The 17162-nt window shown below is 46.1% G+C and overlaps 1 protein-coding gene across 10 annotated transcripts in view; it reads left to right on the top strand.

Annotated features, from left to right (window-relative positions):
* The window catches only part of dmd (dystrophin), a 2667466-nt gene that overhangs the window by 741939 nt on the left and 1908365 nt on the right, over positions 1 to 17162 (top strand). For all 10 annotated transcript variants that reach the window (XM_038802261.1, XM_038802266.1, XM_038802267.1 and 7 more), the window contains exon 6: positions 12538 to 12710. In XM_038802261.1, the coding sequence (XP_038658189.1) occupies positions 12538 to 12710 (173 nt within the window). The remainder of the gene's footprint in view (positions 1 to 12537; positions 12711 to 17162) is intronic.

Raw genomic sequence — 17162 nt, 5'->3', positions numbered from 1 at the left:
AGGGTCCTAGCCTGGGGGGGGAGGGGGAGGGGGGAAGGGGGGGGCCACCAGGTTGCTGCTGAAAAGGCCAGGGAGGAGAAGTTGAGGACTGGAGGGGTGGGGGGGGGGGGGGCGCCATCGCCATGGGGAGCGGGTCAGAAAGGGAGGGCTGACTCGGGGCGAGCAGGTGACAGGATATGGCTAGTCGGCGGGGGAAAGGGGCGGGCTGCCCTTCGACCCGGCTGATCACTTGGAATGTGAGGGGGCTGAATGGGCCAGTCAAGAGAACGAGAGTAATCTCGCATTTGAAGGGGCTGAAGGCGGATGTAGCAATGCTACAAGAGACCCATTTGAAGGTGGCGGACCAGGTCCGCCTGAGAAGGGGGTGGGTGGGACAAGTGTTCCACTCAGGACTGGACGTAAAGAACCGAGGGGTGGCGATCCTGGTAGGGAAGAGGGTGTCGTTCGTGGCGGCGGAGGTGGTGGCGGATAAAGAGGGTAGATATGTCATGGTGAAGGGTAGGCTGCAGGGGGAGAAAGTGGTGATGGTTAACGTGTATGCCCCGAACTGGGACGACGCTGGCTTCATGAGGCGCCTACTGGGCCTCATTCCGGACCTGGAGGCAGGGGGCCTGATCATGGGGGGGGACTTCAACACAGTGCTGGACCCCGTGTTGGACAGATCGAGTTCAAGGACGAGTAGGAGGCCGGCAGCGGCAGAAGTGTTAAAGGGGTTTATGGAGCAGATGGGAGGGGTGGACCCCTGGAGGTTTGGGAGGCCGAGGGCGAGGGAGTATTCCTTTTTCTCCCATGTCCACAGAGTCTATTCTAGAATTGACTTTTTTGTATTAAGCAGGGGACTGATCCCGAAAGTACGGGAAGTGGAGTACTCGGCCATAGCGGTCTCAGACCACGCGCCACACTGGGTAGATTTGGAAATGGGAGAGGTGCGAGACCAGCGTCCGCTGTGGCGTCTGGATGTGGGGTTGCTGGCGGATGAGGAGGTGTATAAGAGGGTCCGGAAGAGCATTGAGAGATATCTGGACATTAATGACACGGGAGAGGTGCAGGTGAGGATGGTATGGGAGGCCCTGAAGGCGGTGATCCGGGGGGAGCTGATCTCCATACGGGCACATAGGGAAAGGAGGGAGAGACAGGAGAGGGAGAGGCTGGTGGGGGAGCTTCTGGACGTGGATAGGAAGTATGCGGAGGCACCAGAGGAGGGGCTGCTGGGGGAACGGCGTAGTTTGCAGGCTAAGTTTGACCTGTTGACCACCAGAAAGGCGGAGACACAGTGGAGAAGGGCGCAGGGCGCGATTTATGAGTATGGGGAGAAGGCGAGTAGGATGCTGGCGCATCAGCTCCGCAAGCGGGATGCGGCTAGAGAAATTGGGGGAGTGAGGGAGAGGGGTGGGAACATAGTGCAGAAGGGGCCAGAAGTAAATGGGGTTTTCAGAGACTTCTATAAGGAGCTGTATCGGTCAGAGCCGTCGACGAGGGGAGGGGGGATGGAGGGCTTCTTGAACAAACTGAGGTTCCCCAAGGTCCAAGAGGAGCTGGTAGAGGGGCTGGGAGCGCAGATAGGGCTAGAGGAGCTAGTCAAGGGGATTGGGCATATGCAGTCGGGGAAGGCGCCGGGGCCAGACGGGTTCCCGGTGGAATTTTACAAAAAATATGCGGATCTGGTGGGCCCTGTGCTGGTGCGAGCCTTCAACGAGGCATGGGAGGGGGGGGCTCTGCCCCCGACAATGTCGCAGGCACTGATCTCTCTGATCTTGAAGCGGGATAAGGACCCCGTGCAGTGTGGGTCATATAGGCCTATCTCGCTCCTGAATGTGGACGCCAAGCTGCTGGCAAAGATCCTGGCTACCAGGATAGAGGATTGTGTGCCAGGGGTGATACACGAGGACCAGACGGGTTTTGTGAAAGGGCGGCAGCTTAATACGAACGTGCGGAGACTGCTAAACGTCATCATGATGCCGGCAGTGGAGGGGGAGGCGGAGATAGTGGTGGCATTGGACACGGAGAAAGCATTTGATAGGGTGGAGTGGAAGTACCTGTGGGAGACGCTGGAGCGGTTTGGATTTGGGGAGGGATTTATTAAATGGGTGAAGCTGCTCTATTCGGCCCCGACGGCAAGTGTAGTGACGAATGGTAGGAGATCGGAGTATTTTGGGCTCCACCGGGGGACCAGACAGGGGTGCCCCTTGTCCCCCCTGCTCTTCGCACTGGCAATTGAACCGTTGGCGATGGCACTGAGGGGCTCAGGGGGGTGGAGAGGGCTGACAAGGGGCGGGGAGGAGCACCGGGTATCGCTATACGCGGACGACCTGCTGCTATACGTGGCAGACCCAGAAGGGGGAATGCCGGAGGTGATGGAACTGCTAGCAGAATTCGGGGACTTTTCGGGGTACAAGCTAAACTTGGGTAAGAGTGAGGTATTTGTGATACACCCAGGGGACCAGGAAGAGGGAATCGGGAGACTCCCGTTGAAGAGAGCAGGAAAGAGTTTTAGATATTTAGGGGTGCAGGTGGCAAGGAACTGGGGGACTCTCCACAAGTTGAACTTCACTAGGCTGGTGGAACAGATGGAGGAGGAATTTAAAAGGTGGGACATGGGGCCGCTGTCGCTGGCGGGTAGAGTGCAGTCCGTTAAAATGACGGTCCTCCCAAGGTTATTGTTTTTATTTCAGTGCTTGCCCATCTTCCTCCCTAGGGCCTTCTTCAAAAAGGTGACGAGCAGCATCATGAGCTACGTGTGGGCGCATGGCACCCCAAGGGTGAGGAGGGTCTTCTTGGAGCGGAGTAGGGAGAGTGGGGGGCTGGCATTACCCAACCTTTCGGGGTATTACTGGGCGGCTAATGTGTCGATGGTGCGCAAGTGGATGATGGAAGGGGAGGGGGCAGCTTGGAAACGAATGGAGAGGGCGTCCTGTGGCAACATAAGCCTGGGGGCCCTAGTAACGGCGCCATGGCCGCTCCCTCCCACGAGGTACACCACGAGCCCGGTGGTGGCGGCCACCCTCAAGATCTGGGGGCAGTGGAGGCGACACAGGGGGGAAGTGGGAGGTCTGATGGAGGCACCATTAAGAGGGAACCATAGATTCATCCCGGGGAACATGGACGGGGGATTTCAGAGCTGGCACAGGGTGGGCATCAGGCAGCTGAAGGATCTGTTTGTAGATGGGAGGTTTGCGAGCCTGAGAGAGCTGGAGGAGAAATTCGGGCTCCCCCCGGGAAACGTGTTTCGACATTTGCAGGTGAAGGCATTTGCTAGCCGCCAGGTGGAAGGGTTCCCCTTGCTCCCCAGCAGGGGGGCGAGCGATAGGGTGCTCTCGGGGGTCTGGGTCGGAGGGGGGAGGATATCGGACATATACAAAGTAATGCAGGAGGCTGAGGAGGCATCAGTAGAGGAGCTGAAAGCCAAGTGGGAGGGGGAGCTGGGAGAGCAGATAGAGGATGGGACATGGGCTGATGCCCTGGAGAGGGTTAATTCTTCCTCCTCGTGTGCGAGGCTTAGCCTCATTCAATTTAAGGTGCTACATAGAGCCCATATGACGGGGACAAGGATGAGTCGGTTCTTTGGGGGTGAGGACAGATGTGTCAGGTGTTCGGGAAGTCCAGCGAACCATGTCCATATGTTTTGGGCATGTCCGGCACTGGAGGAGTTCTGGAAGGGGGTGGCAAGGACGGTGTCGAGGATGGTGGGATCCAGGGTCAAACCAGGATGGGGACTAGCGATCTTTGGGGTTGGGGTGGAGCCGGGGGTACAGGAGGCGAGAGAGGCCGGAATACTGGCCTTTGCGTCCCTAGTTGCGCGAAGAAGGATACTGATACAGTGGAAGGACGCGAGGCCTCCAAGCGTGGAAACTTGGATTAATGACATGGCAAGCTTTATCCAGTTGGAAAGGGTCAAATTCGCCCTGAGAGGGTCGGTACAAGGGTTCTTCAGGCGGTGGCAGCCTTTCCTCGACTTTTTGGCTCAAAGATAGGGTGCAGAGGTCGGAGCAGCAGCAACCCGGGGGGGGGGGGGGGGGGGGTGGCAACAACGGGTGTGGTGGGTTATTTAAGGTTGTAATGCGGACAAATTTGTTCGCAGTTCATGTTTGATGTTAATTGTTGCTTTGTTTGTTTTTTGGGGGGGGGAGGGGGGTTGGGCGGGGTGGGATATCTGTTAAGAGGGAATATTGTGTAATAGTCTATGGTTAGGGGGGGTAAATATTTTCTTGTAAAAAATCTCTTCAATAAAAATTATTTAAAAAAAAAAGAAATGTTTTTCTTTTTTTATAAATTTTGAGTAGCCAATTATTTTTTGTTTTCAATGAAGAGGCAATTTAGCATGGCCAATCCACCTAACCAGCACATTTTTGGGTTGTGGAGGTGAAACCCACGCAGACATGGGGAGAATGTGCAAACTCCACACGGACAGTGACCCAGAGCCGGGATTCGAACCCGGGTCCTCAGTGCCGCACTCCCAGTGCTAACCACTGCACCACATGCCGTCCTGAACAAGAAATTTTAAACTATATGTTCAAAGAGGTTCACCCTCAAGATGTTCCTGTTTCCTTCATGGAAAGGAAGATAACATCCAAAGTTCCCTTGTCTCCTGATGATGAAAAGCACAAGTAGTACAGTTTGATATAATCACTCACAATGACTTTGAGAGATCTGGCTACCAAAAAGAATATCCTGCTCTGGCTCAACATGCTGTGATGCTCAAATGCCATTGGTATAATCGTTGCAGTATATCAAGTCTCAGAATACTGTCAGTCATCAATCTTCTGTCATTGATGAGTTAATCATCAGCTCCACTGAGATGTCCTCTCTGTTCAAGGCACTGTCTAAGAGTCTGATTGCATGGTGAACTGCTTAACCTGGAAGCGTTTCATTTGCATCTCTTCCAATTTGGTCTACTGCATTTGCTGCTCCCAATGTGGTCTCCTCTATATCGGAGAGGCCAAATGCAGACTGGCTGATCGTTTTGCTGAGCATCGTCGGTCGGTGCGCATTCAGGACCCTGACCTGCTTGCCATTTTAACAAAAGACCCTGCTCCTATGCCACATGTCTGTTCTTGGCCTGCTGCAATATTCCAGTGAAGCTCAGCGCAAACTGGAGGAACAACATTTCATCTCCGGTTGAGGCATGCTACCGCCTTCTGGCCTGAACATCAAATTCAGCAACTTCAGATGATCAGCTCAACCCCACCTCAACACATTTGTTTTCATCCCATTTTATTTTAACTGTCTTTTACCATTTCTTTCTTTCTTAATATATATTTAATTCCCCCCCCCCAATCTTATCCACCTTTCCTTCCCCTTTCTCCTCTGCTCTCCACCCCCCCCCCCCCCCACCTGTACAATTTATCCTCTGATGTTAGTTTCCCTGTTGTTTGACCTTTCACATCTTTTGTTCTCTCTGGGGACTGCCATTAGCACTCTCTCCCCTTGGTTTCTGTGGCCATTAGCACTTGGATTCCCTGGGTTTCTGTGGCCATGACTCATCTTTCATTCTCACTCCACAGTATAAATATTTCCCACTTTCTCTGTCTGTTAGCTTTGACAAAGAGCATTCTGTTGGGGAAGAGTGGATTAATTTTTGTTTAGCCTCCAGCTTATGTGCAATTGCTTCAGACATATCATATGGTCCTCCTCGGAGTCGAAACATTAGCTCTTTTCTCTCCCTACAGATGCTGCCAGACCTGCTCAGATTTTCCAATATTTTCTCTTTCGTATGTGTTTATCAGTTCCACTTTGCTGCAGAGATGGTGACACAGCTATGCCTTCTGCTGTGGTGACACCCTCCAGGGTTTGGATGTCTCTTCCTATGTCTGTGAGAATTGTAATTGCATCAAGTTTTCACCGAACAGGATCCTTCCAGGCCATTGCTAAGGACATTTGGCTCATAAACTCTGTTCCTCTCTCAACAGATGCTGCCTAACCTGCTGAGCATTTCCAGCAATTTTGCTTATATGTCTGATAAGGAGGACCATATGATATATCTGAAGCAATTGCACATAAGCTGGAGGCTAAACAAAAATTAATCCACTCTTCCCCAACAGAATGATTTACTCGTAACCTTGGAACATGATACTGGAACAGCATGATTTGCCCCTCCCAGTACCTTATCATTTTTTAAATTTGAGAGTACCCAATTATTATTTTTTTTACAATTAAGGGGCAATTTAGCGTGGCCAATCGACCTATCCTGCACATCTTTGGGTTGTGAGGGTGAAACCCACGCAGATATCCAGAGAATGTGCAAACTCCACATGGACAGTGACCCAGGTCCGGGATTCGAACCCGGGTCCTCAGTCCCAGTGGTAACCACTGCACCTCATGCCGCCCCTCCTTACCTTTTTTTAAAGAGCTTTCTATGCGAAATTCCAATTTGAAAGCCAAATGTGCAATATTATTTGTGGTTTTCTGTTTGTGCGCCAACACCCATTGGTATACAAGAGACTTCAGAAGCTGCCTGCATGGTCTTAGTAATCACAAGATAGAAATAAAATAAAAAAGAAAATGCAGAAAATATACGGCAAGTTAATCAGCATCTTAATTATGAATCTTCCTCTGGAGTAGGATTTTAGACTGATTTTTCCATGGGATTCAGGAACCTGACATTGGGCCTAAAAGGGAGTACTGGGTCCTCACTTGCCTGCAGTAAGACCAGCATCTCAATCTTCCAGAATATGACCTCAGAATTGGCTTTTCCACAGGAGGTGAGCTCTCGATGCTGCCAGCCTAATCAAAAGTCCAGCCGCTCTCAAACATTGAGAGTGCCATCAGGAGAGGTGGGCAACTGCTGAGGGAGATCGTGGTCCGCAAGGGTAACTTGATGTGGAAGTGCTTGGGAGGCATACACTTAAATAACAAATTTTGAGAGACAAAGCAAGGAGGCTCCTTGCAGCAGAGAAGGAACCCTCCAGGTGGATTGTTTTGGACTACGAGTGCAGCCATTAATGTCTGCGGCCCCCTCTTTAAGACGTGGAGCCACAGGAAGAAATGGCCGCATTACCCCAGTCCTACTGCAGTGAAGGTTAATCAGCCACCAGCAAAATGCCAACGAGGCTGTAAAATTGCCCCTAATTTGACCCTTAGCAATGTTATTTTGCTGCCTCTTGGGGAGCGGGCCGCCATTCCACTTCCCAACCCTGCTTTTAGCAAGTTCTCTGGTTGAGGGAATGTATTTGGAAGCTGTCCTGAAGTGGCCCTCTGCTATATTTCTGGCTTCCCTGCTTCCAAGCTCAGCACCAGGGAGTTAGGGAAATTCAGCCCTTTAGCTGAGCGCACCAAGGATGAGATAACTCTCACTCATGCACCATATAGTTGCCCCGATACCTCGGCTGACAGATGAGATAATCAGTATGTGAAATTGAATCTGTGGTCAATTCAAATCATATTGCAGAGATCGAAATGGTTTGTCTATAGATTTTTTTTGATGTAACACGTATAAGAATGTTCTGTGGAAACTTTAGGAGCCTGTAGTGAAAAACTTGAATATGTTGGCATCAGAAGGGTTGCAAGTTTGGTCCTTGTTCTTTATCGAATTTCAAGATCGCCGTTTGGGAAGTAGTGGGAACTGAATATTTAGTCTCAATGACACCCATCAGGAGTAAAGAAGAATTAGGGCACCCTCAGCGGAATTACTTTACGATACACAGATGTAAATCTCCTGCTCAGTATTGCTCAGTATTATCTTGAGACCCATGATCATCCATTAAAATAAAATTGCCAACCATACAACTGTGTGCACATAAAGTACCTAAAGCGCATTAAGTTCTCCAGGTGAAAAGTTCCAAATTGACAGACTAAGCGAGCGGAATAAATGGTGGCAGATGGAGTTCAATGTGTCGACATGCAAATTCATCCACATTGTATCCAAGAAAGACAAATTTTTATAATAATAGTGAGAATGGGAACTCTGAAGGAGCAAAAGGATTTGACTGCCCAATTATAGAAATCACTAAAACCTAGTGCACAAGCACAAATCACCAAAAAGGCTATTTGACATTTCCCTTAAAGGGGTCAGAATACAAAGGTGAAGACAAGTTGCTGCAATTGCACAGATCCTTGGCTAGTACTTATTTGGACGACTGGGCACCAAGTTTTGGGAAGGAATTATTGACCTTGGAGAAAATACGACACGGGATGATACTGGTGTTTAACGCGCTAAATTATGAGGACAGTTTGGATAATAATTTTTATTCCATTGAATTTAAAGGGTTGAAGGATGGTGTTTAAAATGATAAACGGATTCAACAGCATAGATATAGATAAATTGCTTCCTCTTCTTGGGGGTTTCAGAATGGAAAGGCCCTCCAGTCTGTCCCTGTCTATCCGCTTATTTTTCCCTTTCCTTTATTTTTGCAATTACCATTCTGATCGATGGAAGATTAATGGACCTTTGACTTTAATACAAAGCATCCATTAATTCAAACAAGCAGAGTCCAGAAGATTGTGCTGTTTTAGACTGGTAATTGCAGATTGGCTGCTATCAGTGCTGACTCTATTTGGTTAACTTGGCTGATAGCCAGTGAATGAGCTGAGGAAAAGCTGTGGGGAAAGTATTTTGCTCAGCTGCAAAGAAGAATATCACAAGCTGTGAGCCAGCGAGTTTAAATCACACCCATACTGTGAAGAGGCTGTACTGAAGAACTCATCCTCTTACCTTTTGACTTTAACCCTTATTATTTTTTACACTTTCCCTTCCCCTCTGTGTTTGTCTGTCTTGTGTGTGTGGGTAGAAGGTGGGGGTAGTTATGGGAGTCCGGTATTCACTCACCATTAACTAGTTGTTTTAACTGCATATTCTATATTTGTTCTGGTTATTAATAAACAGCAATTGAGTTTAAACTTACAGATCTGGTGACTAATTATTGGACAGTCAAGGGCCAAAGATCTTGTGTATTTTCAGAAGAATTATTGGTTAATTCACTTGTGTTGTGACACTGGGATGAGTGGGCTGGAATTGACCGTGCACTTGCCCAGAGTGTCGTAGCAAAAACAGCAGAGCATTATCATCAAATTCTACCTTGCCATTGAGGAGTTAGATCATGAAAGCAGTTTTCATTCAAACGATAGTGGAAACTCTCTCCCCAAAGATCTGCAGATGTTGGGTCAATGGACAGCTTCATACTAAGATGCATTAATCTTTGCAAAAGCAAATTACTGCAGATGCTGGAAATCTGGAATAAAAAGAGAAAATGCTGGAACTCCTTTGGTCTGGAAGCATCTGTGTAGAGAAACGGAGCTCGTGTTTCAGGCCAGTGACCTTTCATCTGACCTCACCTGGTGAAAGGTCAATGACCTGAAAACTCTATTTTTCTCTCTCCACAGATTCTACCAGACCTTGCTCAGTATTTCCAGCATTTTCTGTTTTTTTTTTGTCAATTGTTTTTGTCAGGTCTGGGTATCAAGGGCTACAGAGCAAAGGAAGGTAAAAGAGATTGAAGTACAGGTAAACCATGAATGGCAGACCAAGCTTGAGGGGCTGAGCGATTTACTGCTGTTCCTATGTTTGATTGAAAGCTGATAGTGCCATTGGAACTTGTGCCAGCACATGCCAGTTTGTGTAGGCAAGAAGATGACCAGATTGTTCAGGCATTTAAAACAAATTCCATTTTAATCAAATTTGAATTACTTTATCGGCACTTTGATTTTACTGCTGTCTTCATTAATGTCATCATCTGCAGGATGGGTGCTGATTATTAGATACTTGAGAAGAAAATGAATGACAAAATCTTTCAGAAAATAAAGATTCTAATTATTGATTTCTATTTCATTTCAGAACATAATCAATTTAAATTCTCATTTAATTTTTTCATTATTTCACAGCAGCGATCAAATCATTGCACTTGATATTACTGAGGAAAGAATGCTGTATTGGTTCCATTTTTCAAGCACCAGTAATGATTTATATTTGTCTCCACCGCAGTGTATTTTGCAAGATATATTTTACAAGATATTGAGCTCTGCAGCATTTGAATCAGAACATATCTAACAGATAATTCTCTAGGCTGGGTGAGATGGAAGCAGTGACTAGGTGCTCGAAATCATTTCTCACACTTTGTCAGTTGATTGGCAGCAAAACTGTAGCAGTGAGCTTTGTTTTGCATTTACATTTGCAATTATATTATCTTTGCAGTGTCACTGATGCTAAAAATAAGCCTCCTTCAATGGCTTCAGTCTGGGCATTAAAGTGAAGTTGAAAGTTATGTTTACATTTTATTAAAAGCCAAATGAACTCACGAGTTGTGGCAACAGCTTTTATGGCAAATGACTATATTAAGATAAAACCGATTAAAGCATGTCTGGAGAAATGTTGCAAGAGGAAGGACTTCAGATTCATGGGGAAATGGGATCGTTCCTGAGAAGGGGGAACCTGTCCAAGTTAGATAGGTTACATTTCCATGGAGCAAGGATCAATGTCCTCAAGAGAAAGTTAAACAGTCATGTTGGGAAGGGTTTAACTAATTTTACATGAGGCTGAAACATTTGTGAGGCATAAACAGATGCACGGAGGACTGGCAAAGACAAATGACAGAAGAGTAAAGAGTAGTTTATAAATAGGAAAGATCAGTTGGAGTGGGGGGAGGGGGTGCAGTGGGTAAGCAGTCTGGGTATGGTAAATACATAGAGTGTGGTAAATAAGGTTGCTTAGCGCTAAACACAAAACAGCATGCATATGACATAGTTGGCGTCAATAACTCCGTTCGGACTCAATAAAGAGAAGGATTGGCAACTGAATATTTTTGGCTGCAAGGTATTCAGGGAAGGAACAAAGGAAAGGAGTGGCAATATTGATCAAAGAACGCTGCACTATGGAGGGAGATGAGCAGTTGGGGGACCAAATACTGAGTCTGTTGGAATTGAGGAGCAGTTGTGGAGCTATCATGCTACAATACTACAGGTCACTATATAATCAGATGAACAGAGAGGAGCAAAATTGCAGGCCCATGATAATAGGTGTGATGATATGCATAAGCAATCATGTAAATAGTGATGCATACGACCTCCAACCAGCACGGCAGGCGAGAACAACCATGTGACACTGTTACCTCGGAGTCTGGAGATAGTCGTCGTAGTGGAGAGTCACATTTATAGTAGCTCTTAGATAATTTATAATAGTTAGTAGTTTTTGATATTTTTCTTATGGTTGTCTAACCAATGCAATTGTTGAACAATAGACATTTAACTAGTCAAGAACTAGACGTTCTCTAGCACACTTATTCCAACTGGCCAAGCACCAGAATGTAACAATGGGTTTTCAATTATCTGACTATAAATTGGGGTAATGACCGTGTGAAGGGCAAAGGAGAGGAATTTCAGAAATATGTACAAGAGAGCTGATATGACCAGTATGTTTCTAGCCCAATGAGAAAGGAAGCAGTGCCAGAGCTTGCCTGGGAAATGAAATGAAGCAAATGAAGCATGTTTGACTTGGACAGTATTTGAGGAACAATAATCATACTATCCTCAGATTGGAATAGTTTTAGAAAATGACAAGAAAAGAAAATACTGAACTGGAGGTGAGCTAAGTTCAGTAGTTGAGAAAGGATCTGGTTTATGTGGATTCATATCAACATTGGCATCTAAAAGAGTAATTGAACAATGGGAGGCCTTTAAAAAGTGTATGACTCAGATAGAGCACCGCTATATTCTCATGAGGGGGCAACGAAGGCAGCCAAAGTTCCCTGGATTACTTAAGATACAAAGATTAAAATGAAACACACAATGGAGGCTTACAACAATTGTAAAGTTAATAATGCAGTGGAGAGCCATACCTGAATACAGATATTACAGAAGAGACCTTAAAAAGAGAATAAAAGGGTCAAAAGTAAGAGTATAAGAAAGATTAGTGGATATGCTATTTGTACATGAAGTCAGTTCTGGCCCAGCTGGTAGCAGTTTTGCCTCTGAGTCTGATGTAGGTTGTAGGTTCAACTCCACTTCCAGACCTGGACACAAAGATTAAGGCATTGTGGTACTGATTACCATCGGAGGTGCTGCCTTTAAGATGAAACAGGGCTTTGGGGCCAAATATATGGGCAGATAAATGGGATTCATTGGAATTCCCTACCAAAGAGCACCGTGAGCCAAAATGGCTTTTTGTACAACATCAGTCTATAATTCGATGTCAGAGAAATGGCTCTCCCACGAACTTAGGCTGCTGCTTACTGCTAAGTGAAAATCGGTTAGCGGATTAGCAGTTTTCTATTTGTCGACAATGATAATTCATCAGTGCGAATCTATGCAGCTCCTTAAAAAATATTTTCGGACAGGCAGCAGAAAAGTAGTCACAATCATCACCACCAGAAGCCCACACAAGTCATCTCTAATTATTGACTGAACGATTGTGGGGGAGTGGATGTAAAGGGGTGAGGGTGGGAAATGCCAGCCCCAAAATAGAATCTTTTCATGTTTGAATATCATATAATGCTTTACAAGAGGGAGAGAAAATACATTATTTAATGTTTGTGTTAATGGTACTGGGGAGATAGTATCTGATTCATATTACTGTTCTGTCTTGCTCTGCTAACGTGTTTGCATTCTTTTAAGGTAAAAGATGTTATGAAAGGCATCATGGCCAACTTGCAGCAGACTAATAGTGAGAAAATTCTGCTGAGCTGGGTGCGCCAGTCCATCTATAACTACAAACCGGTCAATGTCATCAATTTCACCTCCAGCTGGTCCGATGGCTTGGCCTTCAATGCACTCATCCACAGTCACAGGTGAGAAAGATACCTTCCTGATTTCTTTATTCGTGGGCGGAAATTTCGGTTCAGGGTTTTTTTTTTGGTCACAATAACATCAACACCAATGATAATGTCAGGAGGTTTGCTGCTGCAGTGAGCTTATCTCTTGCAGAACGCAAAATCTCAAGAACTAGCACTGATCTGTACAGGATGTTTGTTCAGCAAGAAAATAAATGAGGATAAGATCTGAAACCCTTCTGCAAGCTAGCAGGCCTCTTATCACAAAGCCACTGAAAATAGCATTAACCTTTTATGTGGTGCTTCATCTTGGGACCTCACAGCTTCCAGGAGCAGGTAGAAATGTTCGACTCATTAATGTAACATGTTATTCATCGGCTGAGAAAAGCACAACAATGGAGCAAGGGCATATTTAATAAAAACAGACAATGCTAGAAATGCACAATAGATCAGTCAGCATCTGTGAAAAGAAAAGGACAAAATGACCATTTATTAGAAATTAGAAAGATTAATGAACAATCTAACCTAGTGGAATTAGAACAAAGAGGAGGTAAGATGAAAATAGTGAACAAAAGAATAAGGAAGCAAACATCGATGGAATTACCACTTTTCCAAACACTTTGTGTTCTCTATATGCTCTCTGAACCATGACTTTCAGTCCCCCCACCTTTCCAACTCCACTGTAATATCTCTGTATTTAGTCTTCCACAGTGTTGCTCTAAAATTCAACCCAAGCTCCAAGAACTGTGTTTTACATCCACAAATGTGAGCGTACCTCCACAAATGCAAATATGACATCATCATAACTGTCTCCCAAAATACAGAAGATGACTGACAACCCAATCATCCCCAATGATTTGTTGTCTGCTCCATTTTTGGGGTGTCAGGCCTGAAACGGTTCAAGAGTGTCTTACAGCAGTTGCGACAAGGTGGCACAAGGGCAAAAAAACAGAAGGCCTGCCAGTTGGACCATGACCGCATGTATCAGCTGGATCTGCTGGGGAAGTTGGCAGGACTTGGATGTTTTTTATGACTACTTTTATCTCTTTTGACCTTCCAATTAAAAAAAAATAAAGATTGATTCTGAGAACAGGGCCTTTACAATTCTGCACATGAGTAACTTCTAGTTTGCACATCACCTCTCTGCCGCATGATGTCCCAGCCTACACTGCCGATTGGAGCTCCCTTTCGTTCCGCTAATTCATATCTTTGTCATTGGGTGGCACTAATTGACCATCCGATGCTCGATGAGCTGAGATAGTATTGCACGGAACAGTTTCCTTACCGCTCCCTCACCCACCAAGAAATATAAAATCCAGCCCTGTTTGTTATCCTGAGAAACTCCCCCACGTGAATATCGATGTAATGGTGCAAAATGAATGACTTCTCAGTATTAAGTAGGCCAAGCCTGCCTTTAGCAGTATCCTCATTGGTGGCATGATTCGCTGGCATAAAAATTATAATGACCGGAAGCATGGGCTGGATTTTAGGGGGTACTGTGGTAAAGTGAAAGGGGAGCCTGCCCATGATCGCAATGACTCTCCTGCAACAAGTTAACGCTAATTGCTTTAAGGCAATTTAGGAGGGACCCTCTTTAGAGAGCTGTTGGCAATTGTATAGATAGCAGCTCTATAATGCTGGCTGGAAGCAATAGCTCACACAAAGATTATAGCAGTCCCACCACATTGCGGGCCACAGATAAATCTGAGGCCTGCCAATCCTGGTCTTAATGTAATGAGTTAAGTGTAATCAGTATCGAAAATCATCAAAACTGAATGTGAAAACATGAACTACATGTGGTCAGAATTAGATTGGAGGCTTTCAAAAATAAATGTGCATTGTCACGTAAGGTTGTTTGTCGATTATTCTTTATAACATTGATCATCCTTGCTTCATTAGTATGCATAATCAACAACCCAGACCTTTAGCTCCGAAGAATAATTAAGTTTATTGTACATTATATTGTTTTTCCCAGTATTTTCAAACGAGTTATCTATAGCACAGTAAAATTCTTTTATTGAAGAACACACAACCTTCAATGTTGAAAAGCAATGTGTCAAGCAGAGCTAACTGTATAAACATAAAATGTGGAAGCTAAAACAGACAGTGAGAAATTGGTTGCATTGTACAATCCTGATTAAATTGACTGAGCAGTCATTGTGGGACAATTAGCTGACAGATTCGCAAGATAAATTGTTTAATTGAAGCATTGATATTTATATAATTGGTGTTGCACAATAAGCACTGGATCTTTGAATAAATGTGTTGACATTTTGGATTGCAAGCAGGTTATACTTATACAAAATTCAACATGTCAACTTAAGTGGTATATAGGTTACTTGGGAGATTGACATGAGTCCACTGGCTATGCTTAACATGATTAGCATCATGAAATTCAAGCTTGGAAGGTCATGCATCGGTCCGATATTCTTTGACGGAAGATTCCACAGCAAATTGAAAATAGGAACAATTAATTATTAGGCTACTAATATGAATGTTAACTTTGACATGACCTAACTGAAGACCACTGAGAAAATCATAGACTGGAAATACCTGATCTACATTCGGTGTCAGCCATGACTCAGTTTGCAGCATTCTCACCTCTCAGTTAACAGGTTGTTGATTGAGTGCAACAATCCAGGCTAACACTCCAGTGCAATACTGAGGAGGTGCTGGGGGGATTTTCTGTTCGTGTTTTTGGGGGAGTGAGAACTGTGGGGTGGGGGGTAGGAGAATTAAGTGGGTGTCCCAAAATGGCTTATAGGCCAGCAGAATTTCCCCGATTAATTGTCCCACCCCTCACCAATATAGTAATATGAATCCTGCCTTTAAAAATCGGGATCTCCTTTGCATCCATTTAAATATGCATCTCAGGGCATTATGACTGATGGTCACCCCACTTTAAATTGTCCATTTACTTTGGCATGCCCTGACACTGACGTGAATCACGAAGATCTGCAATGGCATGCATCTGGCGAGTGAGTACACCCCCAGGGGAGAGGGTCCTGCCCAGGCTTCGAGAGGGAGGATGCAGGCGGCGTTGGATGTTCTGTGAGGGTGGTAGGTGATTCTGTGGCGATAATACCAGGGAGATCCTTGGAGGAAGTGGTTGGGGTGTTGTATGGGATGTGGGTTCCATAGAGGATGTGCCAGCGGTTTGGGGGGTTTCCATAGTGGGGTTTTCTTTCTGTTTATATTATTTAAAATCGAGGTGACATTTGACACCATGGAACCCACCCGTTTACTTTTTTCACATGAACATGATTCTCTGGCTGCATTGCTCCCAACCCAAATCCCGCTATGTCGGGAGAATTCTGGAAGAGGCCCAAAATGGGATATTCGCTGGGCGCAAAACAGTTTTCAATGCTACCGGCCTTCTCCAGCTGACGTGATGTTGACCAGATTAGCATATTTAAATCGGGAAAATCTTCATTTAAGTATGCAGGATCTGCTTTAAGCCGGATTCTCCCAGCTCCTGCATCTCCCATCCGCCGGTGCAACTTAAAGCTGGTGTGAATCACTACTGGTCTTCATAAATGGAGACCAGACATGATGACCACGCCGGGGTGGGGGGGGATCGGAGGCCAATGTAACCCCCAGGTGGTCATGCACTTGGCCAGGTTGGTGGGTCCTGAAGGGGGCAGGTGTTTGGGTATGGGGCCAGGGAGTGGGGCTTGGAGTGATAAGATTGAAGAGGACAGGCCATGAATGGGGACATGGGGGCGGGGGCGGGGGGGGGGCATTTGGCGACCTCATAGCTGGGTGTCCCTCACCTAGAGGGTGGTGCTGTTACTGGCACTTGGGGTAGGGCCTGATGCCAGTGAAGGAGAGGGGCGTCTTTGCCGGCAAGAAGGCGGGGGAGGGGGCCGGAGCACTTGTTGAGATCAGGATGCCCTTTAAAAATGGCATTCTTATCCTATGACCTAATGGTGTATTCAGGTCCCGCACATCTAATTCATGACTCAATTCACACCAACCTCCAAAACAATGTTGAAGTGTGGGTGGATTGCATTCTGGATTGTGCCAAACTACCCGGTGGGAAGGAAATCTCGTTTCCTCCCTGTGGCACTAACAATTGCATACAAAAGACTCGATAAGGTACAAGAGAGGCTTTATTACAGTGAGATGCTATTCCTCTGGCTGCAGCTGCAGAATGGCATCTCAGTGAAACTCATGCATATTTATACTGCTCCCCGGGGGCGGAGCTAGCCGGCAGGGGCTTACCAGCAAACCTGTAATACAGGTACTGTCATACATCCCCTAATGCACGCACACTCATATATACAGTGGTAGAGAGAGATCACCACATTCACCCCTGTAAAAAATGAGTCCGGCGGGAGTGACGTGAAACTATAATACATAGAAGTGATATAATCACGGGGGGGTGGAATCAAGAGTCCATCGGCAACCCAGTGCCCGTTACAGGTTGAGTCGGACCGGCGGTCGAACATTCCGTTGCGAGCGACGCAG

Source organism: Scyliorhinus canicula, chromosome 7 (assembly GCF_902713615.1).
Source record: "Scyliorhinus canicula chromosome 7, sScyCan1.1, whole genome shotgun sequence".
Lineage (NCBI taxonomy): Eukaryota > Metazoa > Chordata > Chondrichthyes > Carcharhiniformes > Scyliorhinidae > Scyliorhinus > Scyliorhinus canicula.
This window is presented reverse-complemented; position numbering and strand designations above follow the sequence as displayed.